The 14,147-nt window shown below is 39.9% G+C and overlaps 1 protein-coding gene across 1 annotated transcript in view; it reads right to left on the minus strand.

Annotated features, from left to right (window-relative positions):
• Nucleotides 1–14,147, minus strand: part of grm2a (glutamate receptor, metabotropic 2a) — a 42,098-nt gene that overhangs the window by 8,696 nt on the left and 19,255 nt on the right. Inside the window, exon 3 of the mRNA XM_037769215.1 lies at nucleotides 1,757–2,594. Coding sequence (XP_037625143.1) covers nucleotides 1,757–2,594 — 838 coding nt within the window. The remainder of the gene's footprint in view (nucleotides 1–1,756; nucleotides 2,595–14,147) is intronic.

The raw sequence follows: 14,147 nt of genomic DNA on the forward strand, positions 1-14,147 counted from the left end.
TGGACTTTGTACCATGAACTCGTATCTTATAGAGCGCATGTTTCTGGTAGTTCAGTTTCATCTTATATTTGTCTCTTTGCTTATTATGTGTCTCAGCTGACATTTTATTTGTCTCGCAATACAGACCGAGACTGAACATTGACTGCGACGGGACACAGGTGCAAATTGTCTATTTACATGATGGAAGCCACAGTTTGAGTCTGTTAACTCTGATAGAAAGTTCCTGGATTGAACACTGGAATGGAAATTCCAGACAGATGGCACATTATATAAAATAATGTTCAATTTTTCTTGTGAAATCAAGGCTGAAATAGAAAGTTTTAGAAATCACTGCTGATTATCCAGTTTAAACTGACTTTGATAGAAGCAGCATCTCTGCATACCTGGTCAGATACTAAGGGCTGCAACTAACAATTATTTTCATTATCGCTTCATCTGCTGATTATTTTTGATTCATTGATTAATAATTCTGTCTTTGGTGACATATTCAAATTTAGTATAATATGTGGAAAAGAAAAATACCAAGTCCTCACATTTGAGAAGCTGAAACCAATGGCTTTTTTGGCATTTTTGTTTAAAGAATGAATGGAACAATTAATCAGTTATTAAAATATTGTAGTTGACAGTGATTCTTTTGTCGATCGACTTATTGAGTAATTGACTTTCAGCTCTAATAATCATTTAATTGTAAAATGTGTGAACAGTATATTAAACAGCCATTAGGTTTTATTTCAGTGGTTTTCAAAGTGGGCCCGAGGGGGTCCCCAGCAAAAAGGGGAATTACTTATTTTCACCATTATTCAATCAATAAGTAACACAATGACTGAATGTATGACTATTTTGGGCATGGGTTTCATACACTTTCTTTAATAAAATATTGGAACGCAAAATCCTATCAGATGGGGGGCCGTGATCTAATTTGTGTCAGTTTAGGGGTCTGTGAAAAAGTATGGGAACCACTGCTATAAAATATTATGATTCCTTATTATGTAGCACTTAAATGTATCTATTATAGCTAATGATTTTTAAATGTGTAGTTAGTGGTCCACCTATTTCTGTGTGTTTTCTCCTTAGGGTTTTTTAAATGCTTGCAGGGACTAACTAATTTTAGGCCTCTAATCTAATTTTAAGTCTCTGGATAGTAAAATCCTTTGGGTATTTTCTTTTTCACAAATTGTAAAGAGCAGAAAAGCGCAGCTGGATAAGAGCACACTGGTCCGCCTCTATCTCCCTCCAATGAAAATGTCAATCATTTACGAGTTTGTCGTTTGTCACGTGTGGATGTGTTGATGCAAATACTGTCGCGCATTTTGTGTTGCAGCTTTGCATAGACAAGCAGAAAACAAGTAATGTTTGCATGATCCGTATCTGCAGTGTTCAAACTGAAGAGCCCTCTTTCTATTCACACTTAAGTCGAGATGCATGAAAAAAAAGGAGCCTGCAAGCACGAGGGCGCGGCAATATTTTCATCTTTGCAAATTGAATCATTGCAGAGCTTATCTGCAGCTGCAGTGTACAAACATGGAGAATTGCTCCAGCACTAATTCAACATTTTATATGAATTTGTACAATGAATCTAAATTGATATAACCTAATTTGGGTGCAGAGTGCACTTAGGGAAATTAAATGCTATTATATTGAGGTGTGTATGGGAGTTGGAGAATAATGAGAAAAAGGGGAAGCTGCTTTACATCATGAAAATTCATATGTGTAGAGCAACACTGTAATAATATTAGTTCATTAAGATTTTACTCACCCTCAAACTTGACTTTGAGAATGTAGTCCCTGTAAAACTTTCTGCCGTTGCCAGGTTTGAGAGCCTCACACACCTTGGTGGAGTTGGGGCATAAGGCCTGCCTCATGTTGTGTAAGGCAGCAGCCATTGCATAGACAGCATTCATTACAAACATGATCTTGGATTCTGGCTGAAACGGAGTCTCGCGAAGTGAGTGCTTCCCGCAGCCCAGATCATGGAGGCTGCATTGGAACTGGTTTTCCCAAAACTCTCTGAACCAGGGATTCCTGGTGTTGTTGTACGGGTGCAGGGAAGTGAAGTAGTCATTAAACTGTGGGATCGGATACGAAGCCAGTTCGATGGTGAAAGCCCCTTCGGCCACTGCCTCGCTGCCTCTCACCACGCTCTCCTGTGCTCCCCAGCCATCACTGGCCACCCAGGTGAAGCTGACGTTCATGCGGTTGGCTGCCACCAGCAGCTCGCGGGCATCTTCGCTGCGCGTGAACAGGATGACCACCTTGGCGTTGGACTTCTGCTGCAGGGAGCGGATCACGTTCTCATAACTCCAGCGGCTCATGGAGCGGCTCACCTTGGCTGAAGTGGCAATGCATATCTGACGGGCACGAGCCTCCTGCTGGAAGGCGTCAATGCCAGTCTCACCATAGTCACCTTCCGATGCCACCGTCGATACGTACGTCCAGTTGAAGTAACGCAGGATTTCTGCCATGGCCTTGGCCTGGTAGAAGTCAGGGGGCACGGTGCGGGCAAAGAAGTCGTAGCGGGTCTTGTCGCTGAGCTTGGCACTGGTGGAAGCATAGCTGATCTGAGGGATCTGGAAGAGTCGCAGCAGGTTGGCCACCTGGAATAAGTGAAAGACACTAGAATGATTATATCTGAATCAGTCTTCAAACAATATCAATAAACTTTCATTACGGGTACTGAAGGAGGACATATCTTGCTCATTTTCAGGTTCATACTTGTATTTTGGTTTTCGAACATGTTTACAAGCTTCAACAAAAACTTAATTTTTTATATACTGACTGTGTTGTACCACCACTTTTCACCCTCTGTCTGAAGCGCTCTGTTTTTACTTAGTGACATCACCATGTTATAGAAGAAAAAGCGGGACTTTAAGCAAGGCATTTCAGGCAGTTCAGAAGCAGTGTTTCTGTGGGGGAGAGTAACTCCCTTTGGTGTGGACTTTAGGCTTTGTAACTGTGCAGACATTTTACATGAACAAATAAACTATATAACACACTAAAGGAAAGGGAAATAGCACATAAGCATAATAGGTCCCCTTTAATATGCATACTATTATGATGTATTATTTCGAAAACTGGCAATTAACTTAAAACTTCACAAGAAAACATACACCTGCCAACTGGGGGATTTTTTTTAATTGCTCATCATTAAATGACTAAATAAAATTGGCGACACAGTGTGATTTTCCCCAGCAGATGCAATTAGTCTCACCCCATTCAGTCTCTAATTTCTTCACTGGATCACTGCTGGGTCTTTCACAACTTAACGCTCCTGCTGACTGGGAGGCGAGATCCTGCATTTAACAATTATTGGGACTGCCTGTATACCTCATCTTTTCTGATCTGTAATGCTCTCAACAATATCAACCAAAAAATATATGCACGGAGGACTGAGCGGCTACAGGTGTGGCCACAATGGGTATTTAACGTACTACCAAAATTAACCCATTTTCAGAAAGTTATTGGTCTGCTGTGGAGAGGAGAGAGAAGTAGATCGGGAGAGACACAGAGGGGTTGAGGGCAGGGATTGGGAAGTGAAAGGAAGTCAACGTATCAAAGAATCTTGAAACTTTGCATTTTCTGTGTAATCGCTTTTGTCAGTTTCGTGACACTGCGTGTAGTGTGCAGAAGCTGCTTTTGCTTCAGGCACTTCTGTGGAAGCCTAAGGGGAGCCGGTCTGATCAGTCAAAAGGATGCCAACCTAAATTTGGTTGACTTTAATGCCAGCTCTCACACCAGCACACTCATGGCACAACATCTTGAATGCCAATGAATCATTCTTGAGAAAGTCGGAGAGGAAATTCACATTCAAATGCCTCCACTAGTTTGATTTATCAGTCCTAGATTGTCATATTGTGGCTGTATGGATAGTAACGTGTTTCGCATTACAAATAGTCCTGGAAAGTGTACTTTTACACAGGAAAGTGCAGTTTTAGTGGTATGATAAAAGAATATGGGGCAACTCCATCTTCTTTCTTTTACCCAAATAATTATCATGTTGTTATAACTATTGATTACTACAAATAAGGCCGTTGCTGTTCGACAAGCATCTGTAAGTGAACTGTTGACAAGTAGCCTTTTCATTTGTTTTAAGTCAGATCAACCTTTCCAGGATAATTTTATAAGGCCCACAATCTTGGATATATCTTTACTGAATAAAAGTCTTGAAAATTGGCCATGCAGTTTCTCCAAATGATTGCTTCTTTGGCTGAGTAATTACTTTGATATGTGATTGAAATTGAATTTAATGAAATAATGTTGGAATATTGCTGTTCACCATGTACTTTATGTACTGTGGGAATACTAACAGAGTAACAAGCTGTCATGGATATAATTAAGGAAAATTATGATAAACTGTTTTGGGAATCCCATTTTCTGTATTAATTATCATACTGAGTACTTACAGAGTGTAAGCTCTATGATCATACCTTAGTTTATTTCTATGATGTATGGCATATATGACTGAAATGCTTTTAGTATATTTTTATATACTGTATATGATGTACATTTTTTTTGTTTCTTCAATTTATTATTAGACTTATCTAACTGTTAGTTTTCAGCTAGTTTGTTCTTGTTGTTGTTGTTTTTTTGGTGGGGGGTGGAGGGGATGTTGCAATTGTAATTGTATATTTCCTTTGCTTGAAAATGTAATAAACGAATACATTTTAGGGCAGGATAAAATTAACCTTTTTCTGAAGTAATTACAGTAAACCATAATTAAAAGGCACACACAGTTAAACCAGATATATAGTATAATGTATATTAGTATATGTATAGTCTTTGTAAGTATTTGGCAATTTAAACAGGTTCTTCCAGCAGCCAGTTAGTAAATTTCAGGTATATTGGTCAATAAAAATGTCTAAATTACTTGATTTGGAAGGACAACAGTCTAACAGCCAACATATATCAAATAGGCCGAATGCGCCAGACGAACAGACACGTCAAGTCAAACAGGACAAACAGACACGTCATTGATTAGTATGAATCTTCGCTGAAAAACAGGGCAGTACACTGAGGCATCACAATAAATCTGGTGTGATTTGCCTCAATGGATATTAATCAGGGGATCTTTGTTATTCTGCAGGATCAGAGAGATGAATATTAAATGAGCCAATGGCAGTGATTTCCGGACCACTAGATTTATTGGAATTAATGAGAGAACGTTTCACAGAAAAATGAAATGCAACAGCACAATCAAGAGCGACTGGACTCGATTTTTACCACCCCCCAAACAATGTCATACAGAGGGAACGTCAAACAAAAATTACCAGTTCAACATTAGAGCCATTTCTGACTCGACTTTGGTGCAGCAACTGAAAAACGAAATGAAAATCTAGATTGTTGAAACACATGAGTGAGCATTTCATATCAGCGCAAGGGTCGCTTTCCCCTGAGATTTTCAGGTCAGCTGGAGAAACCCTGATTATGCAGACAGGCTAATAATCACATTTCTACATAAAACGGCCCCCCTCCTGACACCACCCTGACAGCCTTTCTCAACATGTGGCGAAACAGCTGGCAGCCGCACACTCGCTCTCTTAGGAAGAAATCAGAGTATGATTTAAAGTGGCAAGTGACACATAAACACTATCTGATTAATCATTTTAACATCACCCATATCTATATTAAAAAAAAATGCAAAACCAATTCCCCTTCTTAAACATACTCGTAAGGGTTTTCTACACAACTCCCTCATTATTACACATGAATACTTTTCGCAACAAAAGATGTGCAGTTTGTGGAATATTGTGCCAGTTGTGTGAACTTTGAGTGAACTGACCCAGTCTTTGCTTTCAACTCCCACACATACATCACATAACAAAGCATTCAACAACTCTCAATAGACACTATAATACGAGAATGGATGTGGAATATTATGAATTGTTATTGACAGAAAAATGTAGACTCAAAGTGCATTCCAAATATAACATTTCCCCTGATGTTTCTGCACTAATGGAAAAGTTCATTATATCATCATGACGTGCCAAAGAAAAATATGTTTCTTTCATCTCTCAGACTCCTTCAACATGTGTTCAGACAATAAGAAGCAGTATGTTTGAGGAGCTCTGTCTAGATAGGAGAAAAGTAATTGTTAATCAGAAATATACGCGTTAGCGCAAATTTGTTTTAATGCCACTAATTTCTTTAAATCATTAACGCAAATTTCGACTTTTAGGTTGTTAAACCTACTTCGCTTGTTGCGAAGGAGGCTGAATAACACTCCAAACTTGACCATTTTCAAAGGGGTCCCTTGACCTCTGACCTCATGATATGTGAATGAAAATGGGTTCTATGGGTACCCACGAGTCTCCCCTTTACAGACATGCCCACTTTATGATAATTACATGCAGTTTGGGTCAAGTCATAGTCAAGTCAGCACACTGACACACTGACAGCTGTTGTTGCCTGTTGGGCTGCAGTTTAACATGTTATGATTTGAGCATATGCTTTATGCTAAATGCAGTACCTGTGAGGGTTTCTGGACAATATATGTCATTGTTTTGTGTTGTTAATTGATTTCCAATAATAAATATATACATACATTTTCATAATTAAATTTGGCCACTCCCACGTTGATAAGAGTATTAAATACTTGAAAAAAACTCCCTTTAAGGTACATTTTGAACAGAAAAAATGTGCGATTAATTTGTGATTAATCGCGATTAACTATGGACAATCATGCGATTAATCGTGATTAAATGTTTAAATCTATTGACAGCCATAGTATAAAGTATAATCAAAATGGAAGTGCGCAAGTAAAGTACAAGTGTCTTAAAATTTGTACTTGAAAAAATACAGTACTTGAGTAAATGTACATATTCCATCACTGGAAACCAGCAGTTAGAGTTTCACCTTAAAAGATGGTAAGAAACTAACACACAAATAGGTCTGCGAGTGGTATAGATGATGTAAAGCCTGATATATCTGCATGAGGATGATTAGTTAGATAGATGCTGCCTGAACAGTGAGAGGTTTTAAATAAGTTAACTTCATAAAATCGCTGCGGTAGACGTTTGTGTTCACTTTAAGGAGTGCATTCTGGTTGCCGTTGGTATGTTTTAATACAAAAGTAAGTGGGAAAGGCTGAGAGGGCTCCTGTAGGGAAGATACAGGAGGTTCTGGTGGGATTTGAATCCAGGCCAGTAAGACTGCGTATGAGTCTTAAGCTGAAGGTATTAACCATCTCTGAGCATTAAGTCTTTCTACACAAAGGAGGCACAGAACACATGTACCGTATCGCGTGTAAGTGTATGTAGCATTAAATATTCAAAGCAGAAGCACTAGACAAGGGGAATTGCCTGGCATAATTGGTAATGTGCTAATTTTCTCCACACAGGTATAAAAGTTTTGGTTTTTTTTAAGTCAATTTTGCTGAAATTGGGCTACGCTCGCGGTAGTGAATGAGTAATTTCTCTGCAGGGTATTAAAGGGAGCTGTATGCCAGTTTAGTAATCCACTTACATGTGGTTTATGGAGGTTATCAAGCATAGTGCCAAATGTGTCACCGATAGAATGGGCTTATAGGAAATCATTATATAGATGTTCAAATGGCTTATATGAAAAGCCAAGACCCTTCCACCTGCCAAAGCCTGTGACTGACATATTGTGAGACCGCTGGTGGATATCAGGAGGCAGATATGGAGCATTATGGAGATATGTATTCCATGATCATGTTATTCTTTTCCACCATGTATGATCATATATGATTTGTCATTTTTATATAGGCTTAAAGGGGCATCACTCCACTATATGGCGCTAGGGCCCCCTGCTTACTATTTACTGTACAACTGAACGAGGATCCTCACTCAAGAATCTCCACTGTGACGGGTTCAAAGGAGCATAAAAGTCCTGGAGCTTAAGATACTAGAGGACAAGAGGAGCAGACAGGAAGAGCTTGAGGAATAAGTCGCATGATCCGAAAGAGGGAGAGATGTGCAATGCTTAAAGGGCTTCTGTGGCAACTAGTTTATAATGTTGTCGTTCAGCAATTTGCGCTCGGAGGGTGTTGTTGTGTCTTCCTGCCTACAGATGCAGGTTTTAAGGAGGCTGTGAGATTGGGTTTCTTGATTTGCTTCAGTGCAACACAATTCAGTTTGTGCACACAGCAACATGTATAACATATAGATAGACATGCATGTGCATTGTTGTCTCTGCTGTTACTCTAGAGTAAATTAATGTATGCACATGTGTACATGGGAAAGAGGAAGTTAGTTAGTTTTAGTAAATTTTGTTATTTAACCTGCTGACAATTACAATATTAGTTACTATAAGGCACTCATATGACATGTATGTCATAGTTTACTGTAATCATTACACTCAAAAGCAAACTGAAACATCTATTAATTCAGTAAGATATGGTTTTCACAATACTGATATTTATGTATCAGAACTTTCTTTCTTCTTAGTTTTAGTATTTTTGTGTTTTTAAAGGGCCAGTGTGCAGCATTTGTGACATTTATTGGTCTGGTTGCAGATTGCAACCAACTGAGTGCACCTTCACTCACTCCTACCTTTCCAAGACTGCAGCAACGTGAGCTGCCGAGTGCAAAACCATGGTAACGCCGTTCGCCTCACACAGAGGCCATCCTTACCATAATAACACTACTTTGGGAGCAACGGAAGTCAGACGGCGGCTGGCAGTACATGGTTTTACACTCGGCAGTTCACGTTACCACAGTTTCACAAGCGTGTTGGAGAACTACGGTGGCTTCTGGTAACGTAAAAACATGAAAGGCTCCAGCTACTATAGAAACATGGCGGAGCAACATGGCGGGCTACGTGAAGAGGACCTGCTCCCTATGTAGATATGAAGGGCTCATTCTAAGCTAATGAAAACACAACGGTTAGTTTTAGGTGATCATACACTAATGAAAACATAGTTATGAATATTATATTCCATTTCTACCAATAGATCCCCTGAAATGTTGCTGCATTGGTCCGTTAATGTTTACAGTAGGCTACTAAAAAGAACCAAATGTTCAGTCTTTTTCGGCCTTTCTCATTTTTATATGCAGAAGGGAGGACAAGAGGAAGGTTACAAATATAGAATTAAGCTAAAGGCTGAACACTGACAGACTCCCAAAAATGTTGTTCTGCCCAGTAGGAGTTGCTTGCAATGCACATCAATTTTTTGATTCTTTCATAAGACTAAACTGCAAGTATATATTAAACAGTTCCCATTAGCCACACAATGTGGCTTACAGTCTCCCACATTCAGCTATAGGGATCATCCTGCATCAGACGGCACCTTATTTAATTAAGAAAATTAAGAAGCGGCCCAGTGTGGCTTTGCCCTGGAGGGTCTGTTACTGAGCAGATTACTGTGAAAGTGGTTTCCTTTCAAGCAATGAGAGCACACAGGATCTAGTAGCTGCATTTGACACAGAGGCACCGAGTAACAGGATGTTCTTTTCAGCTGTCGTATACTGTTTTTATACAGATACCCCAAAGGCACCAGCCAACACCAGGAACTGGAATTATTCAGACTGCCCATGTGAAATGTCAAAATACAGTTGTATAACACAACATAGGAGCTATTTACACGTCATAGAAATATGTATATCTCAAAAAAAATTACCAACGTAGTGTTGTAGTTTATAGAAATGTGTAGAATGTGGTGTAGTTGATTAAAAATTAAATAGCAATGCAGCTTCTTTCTTTAAAATATGCTTTAATGCTTTGGAGATGCAGCACATCCCCATCACATTTCATGTGCTGCATTTATTTTAGCCTTGTTTCTGTCTGTTTAACATACTGTTGAATGGGTGAGAAGCATTAAAAAGAGAAAGAAAGAAATAATGAATGTGAGAAGAGTTGGGCCAATAATCAAATAGAGCTAGAGATACAGGAGGACAGACAATAAGAGACTAAGAGAGTGTCCTGGTCCTGGAAATTTCAGCCCTACTTTGTCGAGATGTCATGTTTTTTTCTACATGAAAAGCCCATCTGCTCTTCCCAGAAGACTGTCTCAGTGTGCTTCTACAGCAATAACACTGTATTCCCTGAGCAGCAGTCCTTAGCTCCACTCAGTATCACACGTATACGGGCCGCTGCAGCACCCTGAAACACAAATGCAAACACATACATGAGCGGCGGACATGCATAGTGTATACTAGGATCATTATGAGTTTATTTCTTATGATTTAGTTGCTTGGCAACAGCTTCAACAGGGTGGAAATGTGAACGGGTGGATACCTAGAGCAAGGATGTTTTTAGATCAGGTCCTGTCCACTCATGCTGCTGGATAATATGAATCTCCTTTATGCTGCAGTGGTCTTTCAAAGCCCCCAGAGTCATGCAACCATTCAGACTGTACCACATGTTAAGCTATGGCTGCACTTCCATTCATTTACAATGTCAGTAACTCAGCTTTGACGTGCACCGGCTTCCATTCATTTCATTTCTTTCCTCTGTGACTCTGTGTGCATTGTCGCCTCTTTGTCAGACAGTGCGATCCGGCAGGAAACCTGTTTAGTTTTTAGATTAGATTCAATCAATAAACTTATTAATAACCTGTTAAGTTTTAGGTCAACTAAAAATCCAAACCAAATTGGGGTTCAGCTGACTTTACACCATGCTGTCATTCATATCTGATATTTGCGCGGTGTTCATTAGATGCATTTCAACTGCACAAATAGCCGGTTAACTGCCAAACCACTGAATAATCCAATCATGTGAATTATTTACCATTTTGGGAGCACGTTCTTTACTTTTTACCCATGAATAATGCATTTTCACTGCATGGCTTTACTGATCCGTTTCATCAGTATTGTTCTCTCTGGCATGGATTCTGTCATGTGTGTATCCATGTTTAAATCCTTTGTATGACTCATATGTGCTCCAGAGATTGGCACTGTCTACCTGCAGATGAAGACAACTCTATAAATAGGGTTGTTTGTGGGGGGATAAAAAATGAGATTCTTGAGCTCGTTGAAAGCCCATAAATTTACCTTATTATTCTGCTCACACAGTCTGCAAATGTCAAGCGTGCTCATACCAGAATCTATATCTTTAAATTCCAGCATGCATCTTTGTGAGAGTCTTTTCTTGTCTCATTTATCAGTAAAAAATTACCGCATTGCTATATAGAAATATTGCAATTAATTCAAATGCACAATTACGCAATAAGAGCTTTGGAACAAGAGGTTTCAATTCCAGACTGCACATTTTGTGCTGAAAGATCACAGTAGGTTGTTTTACATTGTTTTCAGACTGGTTCCAGAAATTTCCTCTGTCTGTGTTTCATGCCTGAGAATAGTTCTTTAGTGAGCGTTTGAGTTTTTGTCATTCCAGAGGTGTTGCTCTTCTAATGCGCCCTGGTGATTATGATGTTTCTCCTGAGGGGAGCTCTCTAACCAGTGAGTCATATTTAGCAGCACAGACTGCTGTCGGGGGCAACAAAAGTGGAGTCCCACTCCATGTATTAATCAGAAGCCGGCCCGAGGCTAGATGTTCCTGGACTGTAATTGTGGAATATAATACATCTCTGATTAACACACACCTTTAGGACAATGAGGAGTAATAAGGCTTATGTTCCCTCTATAAAGCAGCTTTATCCAGAAAAGTTCATACTTGATGCAGGCTAACAGTGTTTCAGCTGATTAAACTGTTATCAGGCCATTGAATAGGTGTTATCAGTCGCTATAAGCACCATAGATGTAGGTCAGTACAGGCCTACTGCACCCACTGGTAGGTTTTATCATCTATTGACATCATGGATAACCGAAAGAAGGTATAAAACAACATGATAGCTACCTCTAGCGACCGTATAACATGAGCAGAAGCGGAAATCAGGCGCTGAAGTATCAGCCCATTTGCACGAAAAGGCGTATAAATGTGACGATAATGCGCAAGGCGTTTAGCGTGCAATAAGTATTCCTTTTTTGATTTCGGCGTGTCATTTGTACGCCATGTATCCTGTACTGACTGTAATGTAAACGGATCCGCGTATAAATATTACAGTAAGAGTTAGTTATGTAGTATAATGAGCAAGAAAGACCACTATGGTGGGCAGGTCCAACAAACACTGGACTTCTAAAAGGAGACCCGCGTTCGAGACCATTGTTGACCACTGTTTTTTTGTTTTTTTTAAAGTTATGTTAGTGATGAGTGTTTATTGACGTTTGTGACATGTTTTCCGTAGTTACGTTGTTTTCTTACGTGTTTTTTAAGCCTAACCATGACGTTTTCCCTTACCCTAACCAAGTGTTTTTTTTTGTTTCCTAAACCTAATTGCGGACATTTGTGTGGCATAAAAATGACACGCAAAAAGCGGCGTACAAATGACACGCGAAAAGGTAAAAATGTGTGCTCATGACAGGCGTAAATGTCCGTGTGATGTTGTGGTATTTATGAGCCTTCCCGTGAGACCGGGTTGGTAATGTACACAAAACATAAGGTTTTCACCCATGCAGCCGGGGTTTACATACCAACAACATGTAGTTGTCTTTGTGTTCACAAGTGTTAAGTTTCGCTTTCGCTTTTGAAACGTAGTCATTTTAATCCAAAACACAATGTTTTTCACTAAACTTAACAAGTGTTTTTGTCGCCTAAACCTAAAAAAGTAGTAGTTTTCTTGCTTAAACCTAAAGAAGTTGTTTTGTTTGTGTTGAAAATGTAACGTTTCATTCAGTTTCACATGTTAGAACGTGGTTTTTAAGTTTCGCTTTAACTTTTACAACGAAGTAGGCATATCAATCGTGCTTATAGGGTCTGATAACGCCTATTTAATGGCCTGATAACTGTCAAATCAGGTGGTTTTGAGGATTGTTTATGATTAAAGCTTGCTCTCAGTATGCAACAACAGTTTGAACAACACTACTGAACATCTTGTACTGTAGGTAAACACGCATCTTGTTGGTGCTGCAGCTCTCCACACATGAATAAAGATGCTGGACGTACTGAACACGTCATCACAAGGTCATTACTCTCTTTGCACTGATAACCTGCTGTTTAGATATAGACCACAGGGAAGAATGCGTTCAAGGCTAAAACACTTGAATCACATGAACATTTCGACAAGTAGATTCGTTCAAACTGTCCAGATGGCATCACAGACTTCCCTGTGACTGTTTAAGATACAGGCTTTGATTGTCAAATGGTTCGTGATGACTCACTCCATCTCTTTTCCCCCCCATGATCATATCTGCCTGTCACTGTCTCAGTGTTTCTGTGAAACATGATCCCTCTACATCCTCTGTGTGCCGGCACGCCTCTGCCAAACCACCAGACAGTCCAGCAGCAACCGCAGATGGGGAAGACAGGACCTAGCTTGCGAGAGCGTCACAGAACTTCGCCTCCACACTTAACTCAATCTGTGCCCATGTTAACGCCAGCATGGCTAGGCCTGCAGCCAGATCCGCCCCCATATCTGCGATTGTCACACCACCACAACACCAGCAGCACAGCAACACGCTCCTTCATTGTGACAGATTTAGACAGCACTCAGCGTCCTTACCACCTGTCAGTGCACCATGTTCTCCACCATGTCGCCATGGCAATAAAGGGTTTTAAAGTAACATCGTTAGTTGTCCTGTAACTACCTCGCCTTTAGAGTGAAATACACGCGTCTGACTCAGCCGCCTGCCGTTCACACAGAAGGGCAAGCATGGCGACCTTTCACACGGCCAGTCTGGTTCACTCAAAGGTCTGACTGGCTATAGATTATGCACAAACCAGGCAGCTACAAAGGACAGAAACACTATGCGGAGATGATATCTGCTGAGCAACAACCAGCGGTAACAGAGAAATGCAACACGTGCCCCAAACGCATATCTTTGTGTAATAGCATTGCCCCCGAAAATACAGATACACCTTGTCTTGTTTTCAACAAGCACATCTCACACAGCAAATCTGTAAAACATCAGGAAGATTAAATAAGTTGTAAGGAAATTTAAAAAAGCTAGAAAGTGATAAAAAGGTATTAGAAATTACAGTTCTAGAGACTAGGAGTGTAGTTGCTCACCAACCAGCCAAGAGAAAGAGCTATACCTCATGACCGTACAGTATTACAATATAGAGGATTATTCATGGTGAGAAAGGGAACTGTGTCCTGTGGTGCTCTTCTACTGATGAGGAAGATTCAGTGAGAAGCTAGGGCAGACCTCAGACCTCAGGCTTGTAATAGTACATCCATAAATTACCACAAGACA

Source organism: Sebastes umbrosus, chromosome 1, assembly GCF_015220745.1.
Source record: "Sebastes umbrosus isolate fSebUmb1 chromosome 1, fSebUmb1.pri, whole genome shotgun sequence".
In the NCBI taxonomy this organism is placed as follows: Eukaryota; Metazoa; Chordata; class Actinopteri; order Perciformes; family Sebastidae; genus Sebastes; species Sebastes umbrosus.